The sequence below is a fragment of the Emydura macquarii genome, unplaced genomic scaffold (assembly GCF_026122565.2).
Source record: "Emydura macquarii macquarii isolate MOO-44397 ecotype Brisbane River unplaced genomic scaffold, CSIRO-AGI_Emac_v2 contig_1363, whole genome shotgun sequence".
Lineage (NCBI taxonomy): Eukaryota > Metazoa > Chordata > Testudines > Chelidae > Emydura > Emydura macquarii.
This window is the reverse complement of record NW_027131500.1, coordinates 22,442,197-22,459,684: the sequence shown is the minus strand read 5'-3', so window position 1 is coordinate 22,459,684 and position 17,488 is coordinate 22,442,197. Positions and strand designations below refer to the sequence as shown.

The following is a 17,488-nucleotide window of genomic DNA, read 5'->3' as shown; positions in this document are numbered from 1 at the left end:
AATTTGTCCTGTATCACCTGCTAGTTCATTAAGAATTCCTTCTCCCTGACAGCGCACAACACTGTCCATCATCTGACAGTTACAAAGCAAAACTCAAATGTCAGTAGTGCAATGACTATCAGAAAATGTAGCACCCATACTGAAGGTCAGAATGACATCTTATAAACTCAGTTGTGCATATGGTAACATGAAATCTCCTTTGCACCAAGGAGCAATTTAAAATGCTGAAGTTATAGATGAGCAGTGTTATTTAAGAACAGATACAACCATTGAAATTAGAATAAAAGATCACTCCATATGAAAATGTTAATAGCACTTACATTTTTTCTTGTCCAACCACTCCTCTAGTTCTGAATACTTTAGTGGCGTGGATAGATTCAAAACACCAGCTCGACGTTGAATGCGAGTCATCATTTTACGGTAGTCCCTTACAACTGCTGAAAGGGATGGTCCATGACTTGCAGCCTGTAATTACAGATATATTTCATGTTCATTACTTTTAGAAATAACTGAAGGATGTCTAAAGAAAGCAGATGAGGAGATGAAACTGATAGATGTGCAGAGTAAAATAAGAACTTAAAAGGAGGTGAAGAGAGGTAATTCTATTACCACAAATATATATGGGTAGATATGAAAAACTGTTATACATCATGTGATGTATAAAAGATCAGTGTACAAGACCTGCTTTCAGTCTGCAGTGCTAATAAGGGCTAGTTCTTTCAAAAGATGTTGAGGTGGAAATATTTGGGGATGTTTGGAGCACATGAAGACTACAAGAACAGATCTTGAATAATGAGGTGCAGCAGATGCTTTTATAGAGATTAGGATGTGTCTAGGAAGACATGATTTAGTATCCAAACAGGGGAGAACTATGCGAATGATGGGAAAAGAGGAACAGTGAGATGGAGTAATCATCAAGGAACAGGGGAAACTTTTCAGAAGCATCAGTGGTATGGCAGCGTCATGTGATTAACAGTATACTACATAGGCAGTGTGATAATCACAACTGCCTAATGAAGTAATGCTGAGTTTTCAAGAAACAATAGATGACAGTGACTTCAGTGGGCATTGGATCAGGGCCATAGTTAATAAATATCTATGCTGGAAAAATATTTAAAATGGATGATATAAATTTATACCATTACATGTATTTCCAGAAACATGAAGGATTAATAAATGCAAACAAAACCTTAATCATTGATTGGATCAGCATAATTTACCTGTTAATGGTGGTCAGGATAGCAGCAGCCATTGCATTGCATCAGATACCATAGTTATCACCAGATATAATTATAGAAAAATAATGTGGTATCTCAGATTCTATGGTATGGTAATGGCTGACTTTTTAATGCCAACCACTGAATATAACAATCAGTGTTCAGTTCAAAATATAGCCATGTAAGGAAAAATATGCCCTGTTCTCTTTGGTCTAACAACAGATTTTAAAACTATGTAAGTTTAGTTCATCTTTAATCATATAAACAACACAGACACTTTCTATTGCATATAAAGCAGCATAATGGAATTTTGGAACAGGTTGACGATTACTGAATACTTTTATCTAGTTTATATTAGCCCTATTTAAAGATTTTTTGAAAACCTTTAAACTATGGTTTTCAATTTAATTTGAAAATTCATATAACAAACAGGTTAATGAAGACTCCAGTTTATAATAGACCATCTCTTTGAGTCAAGTGCAAGTTAGGTTATGGAATACTTATTAGATTAGAGGGCTGCATATTGCCTAGAGATTGACATCCTACTGAGGTGTAGCTGTGTAATCTCTATAGCCAGCAATAAGCAGGAGCTCTTTTAACTTACTGAACATATTGAAATGGAAGGCAAAAGTAAACATTCTAGGACTCTCTGACCCTATTTGGAGGAGCTCATATTTGACTCACTGGCTGAAAAAGAAGCAAACTTCAAAAAGGACCGTTTTATAACATATTCTATGCATGCTTGGCTCGAGTGTTTGATATTTAAAATGGGGACAAGTAAAGAAGAGTGATAATGAACAGCCTGTTAAATCTATGCCGTTTTTATGCATGAAAAAGAAACCCTGGAATTAACTGATTAGCATGTATGTGTGCCACAATTCTCTTCAGGATAGAATTAAAAGGGATTTAATGTGAATCACAGACCCTTTACTCCTAAAAGCTAGTGGAGGTTCTCTTTAAGCTCAATTGGCGGAGATCTGTCCATTTAGAACAGGAAGGTTCAGATACTATCTCCATTGTCACTGAATTTCCAAATGGCCCATAGTGTGCAACATAGCAGTGGTAGTGGTGAGCTAACTGGGCATGGATATAAAACAATATTTCATATCAAAACCATAAAAAGCAGTGGTGCTTAGGCTACTTTCCTATAATTTTAACACTACCCAGGCAGAATGAATTATAGTATGTTAAATTAACATCTAATGCATTACCTTGGCCTTTACTCTGTTGAATCTGGTACGTTCAAGCCATCCTCTGACATATTTCTGAATATAAATGGCTGCTCTAATTACTTTTCTGCAGCTAGGGTCCTTTCTGACATTATGAAAAGCCTCAAAGATTTCTAAGTGTGGTCCAATTCTTTTGACCTTTTCCTGAGTTTTAAAGACAATATATTTTGCACTAGAAATTAAAACATGAAAGATTTTTTTAAATTAATTTTTTGGATAGCATAGAGCCTGGAACACAAACTATCAAATCAAAATTCTAGTAAAGAAATTGATACAATTTGAATTTAAAATAATTTTAAAATGAATTTAGGGCTTTAAAAGAAGCAGTTAATCATTAACCATCTACTATTACTAAATTACCATCCAAAATTTGCTGTGCTTTACAGCCATGTAGATCAGCATATTGCCTACTAGGCTGCAAGGATTAAAGGATTTTTTAAAAAAAATGTTACTCACATATTTAGTTACTGTCAGAAAGAACAGGTTTTTCTAGTTTCCAAGTTTTTTGATTTTACAAAACATAAGTGAAAAAGAATACTAGATTCAATGCAATGATGTTTCCTTTACAATAAAGAATCTGAGTAAGATGAAATAAATACAGTAAATCTTCATTTTTCTGAAGGTATAATCATGATTGGAAATAATTATTTCATAGTTAATGTCATAATTAGCTTTTTATTATAAAGCCAATTGTGATTCTATTTACCACACCAGACAGTGCCAAGACTAAACTAATCCACCGGAAATATCATTAAGTACCTCTGTCATATGAGAATGGTTTTTTGAAATTTGGTATTAATTGAACAAGGTGCTAATCACATATGAAAATTTGAAAAACTGAGTTTCTTCCATTTGAATGTTTCCCAGATATGTGTGTATGTGTGTGTGGGAGGGGGAGGGTTTGTTTGTTTGGTTTTAACCCTGCTTTGGGGTATGCTTGTTTTGGAGAGGGTTTTGCTATTTCACAACTCAAAAACAATTTGCCCTACATTCTCCCTATAGTCAAGTCACTATAGCATTTTCATATTATACCCCCTACATACAATGCACAAACACCACCCACCATTATCCATCATTCCACTATATACAACAAAGCCCAATCTGCTCCATCAGTCATCATCTCTCTATAGGTTAGAAACACTTTTGGTTATTTTATTAATCTTTCCAAAGTGGATCTGTGACTTCACCATTCACATACAATCAGATATGCATTCTGAACCCTTCCATTCTACAAACAACAATACCTAACTCTTATACAGCATTTTTCATAAGTAGATACTGACCAATCCTGGCTCTGATTCACGCATGCACCAGCAGGGGTAGTGTACTCAGATGAAGGTCAAGCAGTATTTACATCATTGTCCTCTCCAGAGATTTTTCTAGGGAAGGGCAGCTTTAATTTGCCTTTGGTGTTCCACAGCAATTATAATATCAAAGGCTGCTTAAGAAATATATTGAATCCCTTTCATTGCCATAACACGCTGGCTCCAAACCTTTCCCTAGACAGAGTTGCCCATTTTGCAAGCAATTCTGGTCTGCTCTGGAACATCAGATGGAGCAAAGATTAAGGGTAGCCTCTGAGCATATTTTTCACCACCAGGTGCCCATAGCCCTGAGATGATTTAATCCACTGGCCTCAAAGCCCAGATTGCATCATTCTCTCAAGCAGGCTAGACAGAAACAACCTCACCTATGCCACATGCACAGGGGAATTGAGAAGCAGAATGTATTGGTTTTTTTTTTTCTTGTTAATCATTTCAAAACTTTGAAAAATGTAAGAAATGTTTATCATAGACCCTTATCTACATCATGAGAATGATTCATAATATGACATCCCTTGGGATGGAGTTAAGGTTGCGTGGGTTATCTCACCTCTATTTTCAGACTTACAAACGTTAAGGTTCCGTTTTAAATTTTCTAGCTTTTTGAGTTCCCCCTCCCCCCTCCCCAAAGTAAGATTTGTAAAGTTTTTTTCCTCCTAAAAGTTATAACCTGATCTCCAGCTTAATACTGTTGCCTGGAAAATGACTTATAATTGTGTTGATTCCACTCACATTTTGTCAACATTCCCACTTGATCAAATCATAACCTTTTCAGGGGCTATTACAACACAAACGTGAACAACCTGAGGACTGGAGATAAGCTCTACTGGAAAAATGGGGATATACAAGCATATCCTCACTTAGGTACCAGGGCAGCTGTCAGCCCCTTAAACATCTATGAAAAGCCAAATATGAGTGCACTGCAATGCAGATCTGATGGCAATAAATTGTAAGATTCTCACTGTGTAAAGTGTTTTGATGTTAGCATGAGCTTGTTATGGGGATTAGAAAACTGAGTCGCAAGGTTTCTAATTTTTTAAAATAATCTTTTAATTTAATATTATGCCATTTACATATTCTTACTTATAGCTCTGTACAAAAGTACAATATTGTGAATTGGCACTGAGATACAAGCACCTATTATGATTATACCAGTATTTTGTATTGTCCTTAAAAATGAAAACAAAATAAAAAAATGTTATTTCCAAGTTACACTATTCTTTCATATATATGCCATAGCCTAATAAGAAAGTCTGTTATTTTTGTTAACTCCTGCATAATATGATTTCTATTAGTTATACCCCCTCTACTACTTACAGTTTTTATGAGAAAATATGTTCACTGTTTTTAATAGAGAAGAAAGATAAATAAAAATAAAGATAAAGATAAAGTGATTACTATTTCAAGTTTACAGTACACCAGATACAAACAAAAATCAGGTATGATGTTTGAGAAGAAACTTCTATTAAACTGTAATCTTATCAGCATTACTACACATTACAGCAGTTATAAATTTTGGTTCAGATATTGCTACTAATTAGTTTTGGCTGATACTGAAGTATTTTGCATGCCCCATGTATAAAAGCTGTTGGCCCATCTGTTAATAGGTTGGAAATGATTACAGGACACTTATTTTGGCTGCTGTAAAGGCCAAATAGTTTTCAAGCTGCAAATACATGACAAAACTAGCTACAGGGTTGTGAAGTTCAGGACCTGATTTTGTAGAAGAGTTTTGATGTCTGCTACTGCCTGGGGCTACCATATCGTCTACAAACCTGCAGCATGTAAAGGCAAATATCCACTCTCCTTTGACAGAACCAGCCTACCTACTTCGTTCAAATGTAATTTACAATATAGTTGCAATTTACTTTGATTTGGTAGATCTGCCAAGTAAAGAGATTTTTACTTCATATATGTTGACCTGTGGTTCACAGCTGCTCTAAGGACCCCAACACAAATATGGTTTGGGTAGTTAGTAATAGAAATTTGTGGTCTCACTTCAGTCCCCAGGAGATGTTTTACTCATGTTATAAATTCACCAAGCAATTTCAAGGACTGGTATTCTGCATCTACCTCACTACAACAGAGTTTTATCAAGGTGCAGTGACTTCCACTGGAGAGAGAGCATTCTGGCCTTTTCAGTGTGCATAGTTCTGCATCTACATATAATATCTGAAAAGAATCATTCCAGGACTCAGTGCAGATGAAGAAATGTGAACATTAATTATTATTTAATATCTGTATTGTTATAGCACTTAGATTCCTCCACCAAATTCCTGACATTGTAGGCACTATGGAAACATCTAGGATTAGATGGTCACATCCCTTACTTGACCATGCAGGGAAGAAAGAGGGAGTAAGACCCCTTTTCCCTCTTACACCCTGCTGGGATTGGACTGGATTGCAAATCCATCCATAGTGGGGAGAACAAGAGGACAACCATGAAGGGGGTGGAGAGTGGGAGCACACTTGCTCTTTCCCACTCTGGCCAGGGGCAAGTGTAATATATTCCTTCTGCAAAGCAAGGGAGGAATTGTGGTTCAGAGTCATAATTTGTTCTGTGGGCTGCTCTTGGTATGAGAAAGCTACTCAGGACAAATTGTAAACTTACAATGTAGCTCAGGATAAATGACCAATATTCTTGGTTGGATTTAGATTTAAACTATGATACTAAAGGGGAAAGGTGAGTGACTAGTCCAGGATCTAGTTACTTCATCTCCAAATTTAATTTTTTAAATGAACAATATAGAATGCTACCAACATGCACTTTACTGGAAAATCTGTCAAGCATTTTCTCTAATGATTATACATCTTAGAAGTACAACAAATGAAAGGATTATCACTGAAATCATATTAATCTACAAAGGATTAACAGCATACTGTTGAAGGACTTCAATAAAGAATAAGTGATTTATTCATGAACTGCAATAGGACAGTATCTGAGATTAAAAAAATGCAACGAACTTTTCATATATATTGTGCTGAAGGAGAGTATAGAAGCCGGAGGAGCAGAAGTTCAAACGTACTGAAAAAAAGAATGGTTAGATAAAAAAATACTCCATACTATAGAAAATAAAATGGTTATATAGTAACCATGGAGTATAATATATCATATCATATATTCTTTCTCCCTAGATATTGTTTACTTATTTTTCTGTGTGAATTTCTATTGCCAGTTCTGTTCTCGTTTTAATTTACAGTTTTAAACACTGTTAGATACTTTATACATAAGGTCTCATGTTAGAAAAAGGAACTGAATTTTATTGAACGTTCTGAACCTAATGGAATTCAGAATGAAGTGCTGATTTTCTACTGGTACTGTCTGTTCTCTAACTGATATGAAAGACCCCCTGTTGTAAATAAAACCTCTTATCTTTGGCAATGTGTAGGTTAGCTTTTAAAATTTCAACATTAAAATGGAAATTATTTTCCCTGTACATTTTCCCTGTTTGTAGCTGTAGTAATGAACTTATGGTCAGGCATTTCCTATTAGTTAACGACAAGCTGAGTTCACCTCCTCAAGACAGTCTTCAAGCCACTAGATTCAGTAGCCGTCCCTATTCATCTAATCACTTAAGTACATGCTTAACTTTAACTTCAATGGTACTTAAGAACATGCTTAAATATTTTGAAGTAAAAATTAAGCATGTGCTTAAGTGCTTTGCTGAATATGGATGCAGTAATGAATGAGGACTCCTTGATGAGTTCTAAATTATTGCATGAATAAAAGTACATACATATACTCATCAATATATGGATGAGAGAAATTTTGATTACCAGGTCATAATAATTCAAACTGACAAAATATGGATATGAAGAAACAATATTTAAACACAAAAAGCCATGTCAAATGGTTCACTATTTGCATGTTCAGAGATTGTAATTTATAATACTATAGCAAAACAAAATGCTATCATTAAGACTAGCTATGAAAGCTTGCTCAAGAGCAGTTCCAACTTCTAGCTAGCAGTCAAAGGTAGTAGTAATTCAATGGATTGAATCTCCAGGCCTGATCCTGCAATTGGTTTCATACTCTCAATGCCCACTGGTGTTGATGAGAGTTGAGGGTGCTGAGCAACTCAAAGGATTATGCTGTTGGAGCACAACAGTGAATTTTTTCATAGTAAGGATATTCAGAATCTAAGATATCTGCTTCATTTCTGGAAATCATTTAACCTCTGATTAAGGCAAATTGATCTCCCCCTTCCATCTCTCACTTTACAAAATAACCAGAAAAACAATATAAAACCAACTCAATTGGCTATGACTTTCCAGAAAGATTAGTATAAAAGCAGCACCTGCTAATCTTCCTTTTTGATTTAGTAGCAGTAGTTACAGTTTTCTTTAATTTGTCATCTTGGAAATCTGTTGTAATCTGGAAAGACAGAGATAAACCTAGTGAACTCTACAGGAGAAATCCATGACAATTCACAACTGCCAAATATTACAAGAAACAAATATTTAAAAAAGGTTTTAAATCTATATAACACTTCACTGAAATAACCTATGCAGCTAAAATAGATAAACCTAGTCTAGCTATAACAGTGATTATTGGTAATGAGCCCAGCAACAATCTGCCTTGTTTCTAGATTGTAGATTCAGAAAAGCCTTTTCCTTTTCCTACTTGTTCCCTCATAATAGGGGAACAGAGGGAAAATTCATTTGAATAAAATTCTACAAATTCTTCCAGTTAATCAACTTAGACAAAACAAAACACAATAAATAGCTATTGAAACATTTTCACATATTAAGAAGAATGACATCAGGCTCCATGGCTGACTATCCACATTTGCCTTTTTTCAAAACCAGGATAAGTTATTTGTGAAAGGCTTTGAGAGTAGAAGTAACTTTTTATTACAGAAGAATGACATCATATGGAAAAATCATATTCCACATTTTAATCTCTGTGTTCCAGAAAATAAATGATGAATATGTTGCTTATAGTATTTTACATGACAAAGACTTCTGCATTAAGCTTAAGCACTTTAAGAATTTTTTCTGTGATTAATCACTAATATATGGTGGTTATTTTAAATCTCACATAGGGCGTACACACTAGAATGCTGATTTAACAGCAGTCTGACTAGTTAAGTGTAACTAACTACCTGTATGTTCACCAGTTTAGCAAAGCAACCCACATAGTATATATGATTGAGGCTGGTTATCACTTCATAACCAAAGAACAAAGATTTTATGAGTCATGAGTCAGTACATTATTCCAGAGCAAAATCTGTGGGTTATGCATTATTCCAAAGATTGGACAAACATGTTGTTTCTGGTGAGGCTATCACACTTCAGGTGACTGTCATTGTAAATTGGGAACCCAACTCTGCACATACTTACGCACCTGGGGAACTTTATACACCACGGTAATCCCATGAAACACAGTGGGGCTACACTCATGCGCTCACTATCTGCAGGACCAGAGCTACAGGCCATGTCTATACTACCACTTAAGTTGGCAAAACTTAGGTCACTCAGGGCTATGGGTTCCACAAGTTGACTGTTTGTTCTGTGAAAAAGCACTTCTTTTTGTTTGCTTTAAACCTTCTACCTATGAATTTCATTGGACAACCCCTGGTTGTTGTGTTATGTGAAAGGGTAAATAACACTTCCTTATTCACTTTCTCCACACCATTCATGATTTTATAGACCTCGATCATATCGCACCTTAGACATTTCTTTTCCAAGCTGAGTAGTCCCCATTTTTTTTACTCTCTCCTCACATGTACCATTTCCATTTCTGATATATCTTTTTTGAGATGGGGTGACAAGAACTGCATACAGTATTTATGGCTTGAGCATATCAGGGATTTATTTTGTGGTATTATGATATTTATTCTCTTATTATCTATTCCTTTCCTAATGGTTCCTGAAATTCTGTTAGCTTTTTTGACTGCTGCTCCACATTACCCTTTATAAAAGCCATGTTGACTCTTCCCCAGCAAATTGTGTTCATCTATGTATCTGATAATTCTGTTCTTTACCATAGATTCTGCCAATCTGCCTGGTAATGAAGTTGGGCTTGTCAGCCTGTAATTTCCAGGAACACTTCTGAAGCCTTTTTTTAAAATTGGCATCACATTAGCTATCCTCCAGTTATCTGGTACAGAAGCTGATTTAAGTGATAGGTTACATACCACAATCAGTAGTTCTGCAATTTCTGCAATATTTGAGTTCCTTCAGAAGTCTTGGGTGAATACCATCTGGTCCTGGTGACTATTACTGTTTAATTTATAAATTTGTCCAGGGAAAAAATATGGTATCCCTCCCCCACAGAGTTGTATACAATCCCTGGCCCATAACAATTCATAAACCATCTATAAACTTAATATAATATAGTCCCCCAAAGATACTTCTGCAGTTGCAATATCTGTCACACTGGGTGCTATGCATACTAGTGAGCTCACACTGAATTTTTGTATGTTAGAGAGAGAGAGAGAGAGAGAGAGAGAGAGATCTATATATAGGTAGGTAGATAGATATTCCTCTTTGTCAGGACCAGACCATTACTATCCCAGTTCACGCTCACCTTTGCTCCCTTGATGCTGAGTTATCACACTTACAGAAGAGGTGGATTTCTTTGTTTTTGGGTTTTTTTCTGAAAAATACTTTTCTAAACATAAATAACTGCTATGTTGCTAGCTATTCATTTCAAAACTGAACATTGACATAAATGATAAAATATTGATGAACAGAGCTGTTAATAAAGCAATAACAGATTTAGTATATGATAATATCTCAAATATTTTATACTTTCAGAATGAACTGATCCCTTAGATACTTTTTTCACGGAGTATCCTGAAGTATGATAATTTATATGTCATAGTTGCCCCTTAGAATATGAAGTGGGGGATGAGGAGCACATCATAAAGTTTTGTTGTTAAAAGTTTGCACTAATGGTGCTCTTTGCTACACTCTCACAACAAGAGACTTAAAAGACAACTTTATCTCCCCAATATCTTCACAGTGCAGCAAAGCATGTGTTTGACTCAGAATAAACTGTTCCCACTTCACACTATGATGATCCACTTGCCAGTTCAGTTCATTCTGCCTCCCACTTACAAGAGGAATTTAAGTGGCTGTTGTAGCAATATGCACTGTGCTGCTGAGAGAAGAAATTGTCTCACCTAAATACCTATACAGAGTTTCCTTTCCACAGCCCCTCCAATGGTATTGTTCTCCCATCCCCATCTGCCACTACTCTTCAACACGTCATTTCCGGTCTATAGCCTTCCCATAGGTCCTGTTCCTTTCAACCTTATGATTATCCAATACTTCACAACTCCTTTCCTCCACTTCCCAATTTACCTTTAAAGATCCATTTATGGGGTCCAACAGGTCTTGCAAGCTCACTTCCGGGCCTGACCCGTGCTAAATTCAAAGCCTTCTGCCTGAAACTGGAGTGCCCTGCAAAAAAGATCTTCCTTCCACTTCATAAACCACCTGTTATCTTCCTCACCAGGACAATCAGCTCCTCTATTGCTTCCCAGTCCTGCTGCTCCCTACCCCACTGTGCCATCTGCACAGCAAGAATTCAGAGAAAAGCTTACTAAGTGTTAAGTCTCAGCTTTGTCTCACAGTCAGTGAGGCTTTGTGAGCAGAGTAATTATTCCAGCATAAAGTCACTTTTATTCCAAAGTAGAATGCCCACACAAGGAGCTATTCTGTAAGAACTTATTCCATTATATCTATGCCAGTCAATTTCCCCTTGTAGACAAAGCCTAAGGGGTTATTTGGGAAGAGTTTAAGGTTCTTTATCCAGAGCAGGAATTTGAGTCCTTTTATCGTAATCAATTTTGCACAACTTGTTAAAAAAATGCACCTTTAGAGAAAGGTAAACAAATTTGCAGGAATTTGACTGAGAAAGTCATAAGGGACTGAAAAGAGTGAGTAGGTTAGAACAAAAGTTGAAACTCAACACAAACTATTGTATAGTGACACTGTGCTCTCACCCTCTACATTGTTTCATGTGAGATGTCTCATGCTTTGTTCAGTTCAGAATATCACATAAGCCTGTTTGTATAGGCAAATTCAAAACTATGGAGCCTCCTTGCTTAGATAGTACTACTGTTTGTCAGCCTAGAACGACAGTGCGAGAGTCCAAGTGCTAGCTCATAACTAAAATAACAGTATTTGTTTTAAAGAACTATCTCCCTCCTGTTGAAGGTCATGGAAATAACCCTACTAAAATATGAATTGTGAGCAAACCACAACTACATCCTAATATTCTTTCAATGAAAATAAATCAATAATCCAAAATAATGGCACTCTAGTAATGCTACAGCTTGCCTATACAATCTGTTATCCATTATCCAGCTTTCCCATATGCCTTTTAGTGAAAAATTTTGTCAAACATATTTTAAAGTTTAATGAACCCATTTAACTTGGCTGTTTCTTTTAAATTTTCCAAAGAGTACACTAAAGCCATTCTAAACAAACAACAACAATGCCCCTTGTGTGTAGATGTAAGTGAGGCTACAGGCACTCTCTGGGTCTGCTCATTGTTTTATCAAAATTCATATTCTCTCTCTGGTGCATTTTCTGTCATCAAATGAAAGCAATTAGAACTTCAAAAATATTCTACAAAATGATTTTCTTTCTATGTGAAACATGTTCATTAACAAAAGCTTGTCTTTTCAGATGGCTTTATTTTTGGTTTAGTTTGTGTTTTGTTTATTTGTTTGGTTTGGTTTTCCCCCTGTTAATTCAGGCTGTTTCCTTTTAACTGGATTACCTATTGTAACTAAATTCCATGCAAGTGAAAATGCCAAAAAATAAGCACACACTCCCTAATCACTAACTTACTCACCTGAGACTTGGCTGTTTAAGTGTTACATAGAACACCGAGCCAGTTGTTAGCAATGGATTCCCCTGAATTTATTGTGAAAACTGCTTAACTGCACCCATAGTAAAGACTGAACAATTTTCAGAACCATTATAAAAAATCTCAATCATGTTCTATAACACAGAAAATGGTTTTGTCCCAGCCAAGATAGTCAGTAAACTGTCTTCACTGCAGGCTCAGGTAAACCTGTTGCTCACAACCATTGTCCACAAGGAGTCAATTTTATAATGTAGACTAGAGTTTAGATTCAATGCCATCTTCTACGAGTTTCTCCCAAGAAAGCTTTTTTTAATCGATATTTCTGATACACTAGAAGACAATACTGGAGATCACCTGGCAATTATATTCCCTATGAGAGGCCATTTATAAAATACCAATGGCATGAGCAAGAGATCCCAAAATACCATCATATGTATATGTATAGATTGATACTTTATGCATATATCTACACTACGAGTTAGGGATGTGATTCCCCAGCCCTTGTACACATGCTCACACTAGCTCTCATCAAACTAGCAATAGTATAAATAATGCAGCTGTGGTAGCATGAGTACTTGCAGCAGCAGTGTGGCTTAGCCATGCTATCTACAAACTTGCCTGAAACAGGTGGACATGTACTCAGCACAGCTGAGCTATGCCTCTGCTGCTGCTACTCAAACTATCGTGACTACTCTATACTTGTTCTAGCTTGGTGAGGAGCTACATGAAGAGGTACATGAGCAGGAGACTCATGGTTGGTGGTGAAAATGTAGCTTAAGACAGATATCTACATGGATATTTTGTCTTATATCTTTTGTTTTATGTTCCATGTGTTATTTTAAGTATGGTGACAATTTATTTTAGCAATAATCCTATATTCAATATTAACTAACTCCAAATGAAACATACTCCCCAGTAGTGGCTCTCACTATTGTCTTTGAGAATTAACTGACTCTGAGGGCAATTCACAATTCTGACTGGAAAAAGCAGACAAGAGGGAGAGTGCTTATAGTACAAAAGCTGGATACAACGTGTTTTCCACTGGGTATTCAAAACAATTGTTTGACTATATCTACCTGACAGTTTCATTTATTTGAGTCGCCATCATTAAAAGAGACATTTAGTGATAACATCATGCAGTTGCAGAATTGCTAGAGTTCCAGCTGTGACTACCCAGAACCCAGTCCAAATCAATTTAAGCCATCAAATCTCTGCCTTTCTTTCATATTCTCTTTTATCAACAGATAGAGATCCTTTTAAGAACAAAAGGAACATTTAAAGAAAAGAAACCCTCCCACTTTTCTTCCTGAAAGCCTTTCAACCTTCACAGGAAATCCCAGATAAGCTCAAATATGTAAGAAAAACAAAGATTTTATTAAGTAGAATAACATATTCAAATCTAAAAGTTGAAGAAAAAGTTGCAAGTGGTAGAAGAGTTATCCCCAACTGATATGTGCTACTTTAAAGAACTTCTAACATGCTGTACCTCAAAACCATTTTAGCTAAGAAATAAAGTATGTTCAACTTTTGTTAAATGATTTCATTTCATTTCAGACTTTGTATCATTTGTAACTGAGCAGACTAGAGTAAACATCAAACTTCGGAGTGCTGCATGCTTTTCAGTATTTAATATGACTCAATATTTGCATTTCATAGGACTGGATCAATTTCTGCTTTAGTTTTTTAAAGCCCAGTTGAGGAAACCTCATATTGATGAAGAGTACAATGTAAGATAAATTTGGCAAAACAAAAATGACTGCGGTAACGAAAGATGTCAATAACTGAAACTAGAAATAGATCTGTCTAACTCAAAGAAAGTTTGGACAGTCTAGAAAAAGGGATTTAAAGATGTGATGGTAGCATGTATTAGCTAACACATGCTAATTAACATGATTTAAATGTCTAGTGTAGACAAACATTAACACATGCTAAATCGGTCAAGTTAAACCGAGGCTTCCCTGGGTACAAGGAAGCATATGAAAGATTTTGGTGAAATTAGAAACATGACTAATATAGCCTTATAATGAGGAAGAGAAAGAAAAAGAAAAGAAAAACATTGTTTTGATCATTCCTCAAAAGAAAAACATTGTTTTGATCATACTGTTGCATATATTACATGAACTCCTACTTAAAAAAATAGATTTCAGTGTTAAAGTTTGAGTTTCTCATGCAATACTGTATTAGCGATTCTTCATTTATCAGTGCAGTATCAGAACAGTTTTACATACCTCCTTGTCCAGTTTTTTTATTATTGGCCTCCTTTGGGTCACTTGTTTTTGCACATTTAAAGGTTTCTGTGATACCACCCCCCTCCAGTCCTGGTATACTTTGCCTGTTTAGAAAAATCAACACAGTTTAGAATAATACATTATTTTTCCAGATTAACTGTCCACTAATTCTACTGGACCAAATTCTGGGATTACTACAGGATCGATCTTGTAAATGGGAGCTACTTCCACAGCACACTTCAGATAATTCTCACCCTGCCTGGGATCTGGTTCAATGACAACAAAACTAGTAAAATCTCATACACTGCTGATCATAGTATCTGGTTGAATCCAGTCTCACAAATAATTTTCAGACAATTATAACGAAAACTCCATTTGTCCAAGCCTTCTCCTCAGGCTTAGCTCAACCATCTGTCCCAAACTCCCTACAGAGACCCCCAACAGCCTCTTTCTCTCCAGGTGTTCTCTAAGGAGAGGCCCACAAGAAGCTCTCCAAGTATCCCACAAGACCAAGGAAAGGAAACTCGCATATATTCCTGCTTCCTTTTTCAAGCACACATTACTGCAAGACTTACGGTTCCCATGTGTCCTGGGAATTACCAGTCAGAATGCCTCTACACAGGGCAACAACCAGAAATAGGGCTGAGCTGGGCTTGGAATCCATTTTAGAATGTCAGCTTGCTCTGTTATACATCTGTATGTCTATCTAGATAAACACAGGGTATGTCTATACTTCACCAAGAAGCATACCTCCCAGGCTGCATAGACAGACTTGCACGAGCTCTGCTCAAGCTAGCACGCTAAAAATAGCCACGCAGACGTTGCTGCATGGGCAGTGGCATAAGCTAGCTACCCAAGTACATGTCTGTCTGACAACTTGTCCATGCCACCACCCATGCCGTAATGTCCACACTGGTATTTTATGACCACACTGTCTATCTACCCAGGCTGGGAGGCACACTGCTAGCTACAGTGTACATACCCCGGAGCCTTGTGGCAGATTTCAATTTAGTTCATAATCTAGTGTTGTTGTATACTATAGTTAAAATGTCCTAAAAAGTAATAATTGGTTTTTATAAACATACTTTCCTGCCTTAAAAACAAAAGGAGTTTTGAGTTAGATAGAATATGATTTTTACCCACTACTCTATGTTGGCTTGGAGCAAACATTTACCTGTCCATTTTACCTACCTTTTTTCACATGTTGCCAGCCTCCACAGATTTGAAAGTAGCAGAACTTTGGTTACGTAACAGGGGCCTCATTTGCTATGGGGCTGGGGTGGCAATTGTCCCTGCAGACCTTGGTTTGTACTCTTAACTTTTCCTAGCTCCTCAGCAGCTGTGCTGCGGTGTCTCCTCCAGGCCTATGGGGGCTGTTTTGGAGCAGGCCAGCTGGGGCTCTTAATCACCACATTTCAGCATCTCCTCCTCCCCTGTTTACTAGACCGGAAGCAGTGAATGGAGCCTAGGCCAGAGCTGAGCACGGAATGAGCCAGGCCCCAATCTCTGCCTGAGGCTGGCCTTTTGTGAGACATTGCCCTTTGCCCTATCCCTACTCCTGGATAGGACTGGGGCAGGAACTCTCTGCCCCTATCTGGAATTAGACCCACTTGCTAAACGTCCACAAGCAGCCACAGCCTTAGCGGGAAGGTAGAAGCGGGATGCTGACAACTTTGCCCCTGACAAATTTTTTCTGAAATAATGCCATTGTTACATAAAGCTTAATTCCAGCAAAAACTACTATACATTTACTCTATACCATAAGTCCATCATGAGTCTACCTGGGTGACTCCTGTATGTTCCCTTTTAATTTTGGTGTAGTTTTTATTTAGCTTTAAAATCAGGAAATGGGACTATATTCTGTTAACTCTAAACTCATACTTACTTCTTATGAATTATATTTTTGCCTGAATTAACACTACTTTGCAAGCAAATTGTAAACTTCCTTGCTTATTAGTCATATAACTGCCCTAAAAAGAGTTAGTCGAAAACTTTGACAGAACATTTTTTCACTAAAAAAGACCAATTAATCAAACTCAACATTCCACAAAAATATGTTGATTTTGACAAAAGTTAATTTATAAAAACAAATGAAAACATTTTCATTTAAAAATGACTTTTTATTACAAAACTTTATTTTAAAGTGGAAATCAAAATGAAATGCTTTGACTGAACTGAACCAAATATAGTAGAAAATGTTGTGTGTGAAATTTTGAAATTCTTCACTTTTCATAGCTTCAAAGTTTAAGGTCAATAATAAACTATCATACCATCTGACCTCCTATATATCACAGGCCATTATTTTTCACCTGGCTACTCCAACAATAATATCTTTTAGAAAGATACCTCATCAGTTTTTAAAGACTCCAAGAGATAGTGAGTCCGCCCACTAGTAAACTGTCCCAATGTTTTATTACTCTCACTAGGGAATTGCATCTTATTTCAAGGTTAATTTTGTTTAACTTCAACTTCCAGCAATTGGATCTCATTATGCCTTTGACCAATGATTCCCAACCTGTGGCCCGGGGGGTCTTTCAAAGTGGCCCACCACTCCCCTCCCGCTGACTGCAGAAAAGAGCTGCTGCCTAAGGACCCAGACAGAGAGTGTTGCCGCAGGGCTACAAGACCGGTGCAGGCTCCTTGCTGCAGCCAAGGGGATGGGAGA

General features: G+C 36.6%; 1 protein-coding gene across 1 annotated transcript in view; it reads right to left on the bottom strand.

Moving 5' to 3' along the window:
* Positions 1–17,488, bottom strand: part of IQCM (IQ motif containing M) — a 107,898-nt gene that overhangs the window by 57,060 nt on the left and 33,350 nt on the right. The window contains exons 3-6 of the mRNA XM_067551591.1: positions 14,824–14,927; positions 8,067–8,143; positions 2,429–2,618; positions 321–465 (exon numbers count right to left, since the gene is read on the bottom strand). Of these exons, the coding sequence (XP_067407692.1) occupies positions 321–465; positions 2,429–2,618; positions 8,067–8,143; positions 14,824–14,927 (516 nt within the window). The remainder of the gene's footprint in view (positions 1–320; positions 466–2,428; positions 2,619–8,066; positions 8,144–14,823; positions 14,928–17,488) is intronic.